Genomic DNA, 6,874 nt, shown 5'->3' on the forward strand with positions numbered 1-6,874 from the left:
TCGCCTAAGCACCATCATATTTCAAAATATTTTCCGTTAATCTTGATAATGGGTAAAAGTATCCTAATTAGACAGAAATAATGATGGTGAATTGTGATTCAGTTCATCAGGAATTCTAAGGATGTCAAAGCAGGTGTGGAATCATTTAAATCTATTTAAATCTTGTGTGTTTTCTACTAGTCAACAGAATTTTTCAGTTTGGCTTATACGTCTTGTGGGATAGCCAGTGGATTCAATAAAATAATACTTCTCAGTTTAGTCCTCAAATAGTGTATCGTCAATAATAATAATAATAATAATAATAATAATAATAATAATAATCAAATAATCTTGTATTCATACAGAGTTTTTATTTGCAAATTGTTGAAACTGAACACGGATTTAGAATATCACTGATTGGGAAGGACAACTCAACAGAAACCTGAGAGAACCTTTTTAAATGAGCTTTTGGTGCAGTAATTTGTGTAAAACATAAACACGTTGTAACTGAAATTACTGTAGGCTACTAAAAATAACTGGAATAAGAATCTGTGACTGTCACAGTTCGAGTCATTCCACTCATCTGCAGAGCATAGTTTGAGCTTCTAGCTACATCGTCTTTATAACCATGCACCCCTAAGTATACATCCCCCTTCCCCCCACCTTTATATAGCCTATTTCTTAATACATGAGCGCTCGGTCAGGTCGGTTATAAAGGAGTCAGGGAAACAGTAGTCTTAGTTGCGTAAAATAAGAACGAGTTGTCCTTTACTGACCTTTAAATATGGAGTCTTTCAGCAGTCAAAATAGTAGAACTGGTGCAGCCGTAGTCAGCAACAATGACGTCATATCCGTAGGGTTCCATTGAATTTAATAACTGAAGGGGAATGTAAATAATGATTTTGGTTCCATGTTATATATGCTGATGTTGCAGGTTTTGTAAGGCCCGTTAGGAAGTAGCAAAAAAGATTTCAAGCATGTAAACACTCAGACTAGAGTTATGCGAAATAATATACATGATAAACTTTGAAGAGTATTATCTTCGAGGTTTATTTGCTTGCTTTTCCAGTTCTCAAGAGGCAGTTAATTACACAATTAAACATAAATGATACAAATTATTTACATTTATTTTATACCAAAGAATATTTCAAAACTCAACATAGAATAAAAAGATTGCATTGGATTATACAACGCAATTCTTTTTCTCCTCTTTTTTTAAACATATTCATTTATAGATTTTGCTGATGAATAAATTCATTATGTCGAACCAGCTGTTCAGATAAAGGCAATATTCAACTGATACAACTAGTATGCATTTAACGTAATACTTTTTTGTTTGTTTGATTTAGCACAGTTCTGTTTCACGAAAAGTTCACATCTGAACTTTTAAGGCAAAGTGTGTTTAGTTTGGTGGATTTGAATTCATACACACTTTTCAGATATACAATAAAACACAATTCACACGAGAAAAAAAAATACACAATTTGGTATGGATACACTCTACAACTTAAAACTCCATCTTACTTTCATCGTCTTGGATCCAAGCTTATAAACACGGTAATCTGTCCAGATATAACAAATTGCAGCTTTCATGCAAAGGCCCCAAAAACGTTTCATTCACAAAAAGAAGTTATTGCAAGATAAATAAGTAGTGTAAACACCCCAAAATCTACTCTCAATAAGCAACATGGGTCATTGGATAGATTTTCAATATATTCTATATAAATACAAAATCAACAAATATTAAGTTCTTTGCAAACAACAATAAAACAGTATTTAAACCATTGTTATACACTAGAGATCAATGTATCCGTATTTGTAAATGTATATATCTATATATCTATATATATGACGCAGACGAACACGTCCTTTATTTGAGCGTCCTTTATCTGATTTTATCCATATTGTCCAAGTACTAAGAATGTGTTGAAGAATATTCAATCATTGTCTGTTATGCTACAAAGTTGTCCCTCCCTCGTATAGGCAGCAGTATATAAATTAAAACGTATTGTCCTACAAAAGAATATTATATTGCTCATTCAATAAAAACTATATTAATTCAACAGGAGAGGCCACTGTACATTTAGGTGACGTAAAAAAGCCAATTTGAAATTGAAAGCATTTTTTTCATAGAAGTTGGCCTGATGTCAGATGTTAGATTGTGTATTTAACTTAAGTGTAATCAACAATTGTAATAATGGTTGCTTGCGTGCAACCATATAAACGATTGCTATCCTTTAATATGTATATCTGGTTTGCTTTATTTAATAATTGAACTAAAGTATGCGTACGAACATCACAAATTGCAGATGTAGGTTACTTAATTTCGAATGCAAGTAACTGAGCCTCTTTGTAATAATCACAACCCCTTGCTTATGTCCTTTTTACACAAAAATCATTAAAAACCTAATAAAACAAACAAACATAGAAATAATATAGCTTTACAATCAGCAATTTATTTAGATTCACAGTTGCCTGAATGCAGCAGAAAAAATCTTTGGACTTCAGCAAGTTGTTTTTTTTTTTCTTTTCTTTTTTTCACGGTCAAATTTGTCTACGTCAACCAAAAGCGCTTGGTTGAAAAAAGGAAGGAACGTTATGGAAACACTTTTCCACATAAGAAGCATCTATTTTAGGAAGAAAACAACAAGGTTGATAACATATTGAAAACATAACTTTGTTCAACACTTTACTCGTAAATTATATACACATGATATTGCAGAAGTATATCTAATAATAATACATATATTTTAATCCATTAATGCTGGTATCTTTTATACACTGGCCCTTATTTTATGAAATTATTGCATTGTATAGCCTGTCATCATCTGCTTTCGTTCTGTCAATCGCTATCTGATTTGTCATCTTTTGAAGTTGTGGCGTGATTGTACAGTCCCTGTGCCATTAAGTGCAAAGCCAGAGAATTTTTACTTCCACTGGCTTTCTTAATTTTGGCTCTTTTGTTCTGAAACCAGATTTTAATTTGAGATTCGTTAAGACTTAGTTCCTGTGCCAGACTTTGCCTTCTCTGCTCTGTCAGGTACCGATTTGTCTGAAACTCAGCTTTTAGTCTCTGAAGCTGTTCGGCAGTGAAGGCTGTTCTTGGCCGCTTGTCCTCTTTACTGGCAGTCTTCTTCTTTGGTTTACGAGATCTTGGTCCTGCAGTTACAAATACAATTAGCGAGTGATTAGGATTTTTAATTTTTTTTTACATAGGACACACACGCACACACACACAACTTGACGATTCAACTGAAGTGGTAATACAAGCAACAATCCGACATCACATGCCATTGTTTAGGCTATTTGTTTTTTTATGTAAATATCCATCATAAGTCACACCACCAGTATCATTGTGCTGGGTGTCTATTTTCTTGACAATAACGCCAATAGGAATAGATTGCTGGTAATAATCAGTCGCTGATGAAGTGGAATATTCATGAAGGATCCATAGTTGTATTCGATTTGCAATTCGGTTGGAGGGGTATGTTGTGTGTGTGTGAAGAAGGGCGGGGGGAAGGGTGGAGTGGGGGGGTTAGAACCCCTGTCTCTACCTGTAACCATAGTAACCAAGTTCATAAGCATTCATTAAGCTTGTAATGAATATTTTGAAAATCATTCAGTAAGACAAATACACCGGTATGCCAATCTCAGATTTAATTTACGCCCACAAAAATACTCCCGCCTCCATGCATAGAAAATACCGTGGCGTTTCACAATGAAACACACGGAAATATAGCGTTGGCTTATGCATTCCGCTGATTTATATATATATATTTAGTTTTCTTTTAATCACTTACTTAATCGACTACACTGCGTCTCTTAGGCCTATTGCATAAATGAGTCTATTCCGCATTGGGGCTCCAATTCCGCTCTTCAGAGAATCCCTAGAATTGGGGACGTTCTCGAGTTCTGTGATCTGTTCCGCAGCCCTGGAGTTTAATTCTTTGTAGCCTATAATAATGCGATCGTACATTTAGCATTTCTGCGTTGATGAGAACTTCATCGCTCCTAAAATAAATGAGGGAAATTGAGTGGTAGACTATCATAAGATGCAATTATTCCCCGTTGAATGGGACACGAAATCGAGAAGCGTTAAATTGTACTTTGAAAAGACTAGATATGTAAAAACCATTTACATATTTTTGGAGTTAGTATCTAGATGTCGTTACCACGGACATAGAGGCCCTGTATTCTGTTTAGTTGCAGTAATTCATATTGTTGATGAAAAAACATTAGATGAACCACACCCATTCGTCAAACTTTAAACGTATATCACGTGTAAATAAATAATTAAAGAATAACTACAGATACAATTTTGTGTGGATTAGGAATATCTGTAGCTACTACTGCATTAAGAATATTCGCAATATTTAAAATCATGCATTACGTTATATATGCAAGGGCTTCATATTTCATAGATGAATTCATACATGGGCTATGCTTAATGACCAACATTTCGTATGCACCATCCATCGTCTATAACTTGAGTACTAACATATACGAAAACACGCTTACTACTAGGCCTGTTCCATTGTCAAAAAATATGCAAATCAAATATTAACAAAGACGACGGAACAAAGGCGCAAAACTACATTTTATAGTCTAAACTCTTCTCTGCACTTCATTTTTTATATTATTACTTGACTAAAATGACTATAAACCATAAATACGGCTTCCCGTGAACATTGATTATAGTTCATGTGGCAAGTTAGTAAGTATCACATGCGTTATTGAAAAAAAGAATTGTAGGCTAGTCGCATAACTATGGATTTCTTTTTTTTTTCAGATGGAATTTTAAGAACTAAACCAGGTTATGGCCGAAAAATGTTAATTACATTATACTGATAATAATACCACCAAATCATAATACTCATTAGGATTTTTAAACTGTGAACACTGACCATTAATTATAATAATAATATGTTCGTCCATTGCATTTATGTTAAGATCCTAACAAACATAAGAAAAACGGGCAGCATTTAATTATTAGGGTATTTTTAAAAATAATTTTGGGGTTTAAAAAATTTAATTGATATAAATTACAAACAAGAAGTTACTCGGAAAAATATTTCGTTAAAAGTCTACCTCGTTTTTGTACTTCTGCCGATCCGATTGCGTGCAGTTTTCTTATTTTTTATTTTTTTTTTTACTGGAAGATTGATATTGGTTTTTTGTTTCACCAGAGCTTTGCCGATGATGCAGACTGAAGAATAAGCGGTAGGCTTCGCCAGAGTAATGATGAATGAATATACATTGCTGCAACTGAAGCTACATCTCAATATATCTTCCATTATCTGCACAGACGGTATAGGCTACGGTTTACTTGCTCATTTTGTTAGGGAGACGGAGATTTCTGTCATTGTGGGCGATTTTATGTTTTTGTTCGAGGTTTGTATGTTTATGTTTCACTTTTATTCAGTTCACTGGGTCAGCCAACCAGATATTTTTCCAACTATCATGTGGAAAAATCAACATAACTTTCGAGGAAATCACTGGTTGGATTATTTCATTTTTTATTTGCGAGATGATGTCGTGAAGAGGCATTTAAGGTCAAGGCTGTGATAAGTTTATTTCAATGCTAATAAATAAAAATAAAGCTTACCTGATGAAGGCCTGTCCGAGTATCTAGTACAATAAACCCAGGCTGGCCATAACATGGGCTGGCCCGAAGCTGCTGTAGAGCTGGCTTGAGAACAATCCGAGTCCGAACTTAGGCACTGATCTCCACTTTCTCTGCGGGGTTTCAAAGGCTCGTCGACGGCAATATCTGCCTTCTTTGCCCCACCGACGGAAGGAGGGTTAGAGGTTCCTTCTCCTGCAACAGACCCCCCTACCTGCCCCGCTCCGGGGGCCGAAGGGCTGCTATTTTCTCTCCCAGGAAGGCTACCTTCATCGCGATTAAATGTTCCCTCTTTTCTTCGCCCGAAGTCCGGTCGTAAAATGTTATCTATGAAAAAGTTGGTTATTCTGTGTGGGAGTTGCAGGTTCCCCGGCGCTTGCAAAAGGGGTATAATCGCTCTGTTGGACTCCTCGCCCGACTCTTGACGCTCCGCTTCTCTGTTGCTATGATCATTTTCTTCCATACTGCTACACTTTCCAATTTTCTTTCTTTAACCCTTTTTTCGCTTTCCTGTACAGAAGTATACAGATTCCAGCTTTAGGGGGCTTCCGTCTAGTTTCCACCTTTTTAGTTACTTTTAAAGGAAAAAAGAAGAATAGAAAGAGGAAAATCCGGCAGTTTTCAGTATTTAAAAACCACGCACCCCTTTCTTATTGTGTTCACAACGAAAAACCATAGTTTTGTTCTTTAATTCCCAAACTGGGCTGTTCTTTATTTCCCTGCTTCATAAATACAATTTGGGGCACCAATTTAGTATGATCCGGTTTTAGTCAATCCAATAATGGTGCTTCAACTACTAAACTAAGGATAAATAAAGAGGTGTGCTAACTGATCCTGAAATACTTTCACTCTGGATTTTTGTTCTTATTTTTAATACGAGTCCCTCGGGTGACGTTGCAGTACGGTATCTTAGACACGTGCCTTTGACCAATAGACTACGAGAGATTTCACCACGTGACACTGACCCTCGAGTAAATGACAGCGCTCAACCTCGCCTTTACTCTCTTTTAAAGCGATAGTAGTCTCCTAAATCAAAACGAGCAAATAAGTAGCCTGTGTAGCCTATATAAATTAAGCTTTTTTATTCTGTTCAAATACACCGCTGTACATTTGGCTCTCAGTCTCCTTTTTAGCTGTTGTCATTTGATAGGGAAATGAAATAACCACTATCCATTGCTCATATTGTATAAATATAAGTTCGGGTAATGGGATGGGGGGTGTTCCGGGCATAAAAAAGGAGTGTGACGGGGTCTATACATCTCACAAACCTTA

At 35.6% G+C, this 6,874-nt stretch overlaps 1 protein-coding gene across 1 annotated transcript; it reads right to left on the bottom strand.

Moving 5' to 3' along the window:
* Positions 1-1,008: 1,008 nt before the first annotated feature.
* On the bottom strand, positions 1,009-6,457 carry en2a (engrailed homeobox 2a). Its single transcript, XM_035413070.1, has 2 exons — positions 5,585-6,457; positions 1,009-3,138 (listed from the first exon to the last, which is right to left on the bottom strand). Exons 1-2 carry the CDS (start codon positions 6,063-6,065, stop codon positions 2,822-2,824), a joined length of 798 nt encoding a protein of 265 aa, XP_035268961.1. The 5' UTR covers positions 6,066-6,457; the 3' UTR covers positions 1,009-2,821.
* Between the last annotated feature and the right edge of the window lie 417 nt (positions 6,458-6,874).

Source organism: Anguilla anguilla, chromosome 4 (assembly GCF_013347855.1).
Source record: "Anguilla anguilla isolate fAngAng1 chromosome 4, fAngAng1.pri, whole genome shotgun sequence".
NCBI classification, from domain to species: domain Eukaryota; kingdom Metazoa; phylum Chordata; class Actinopteri; order Anguilliformes; family Anguillidae; genus Anguilla; species Anguilla anguilla.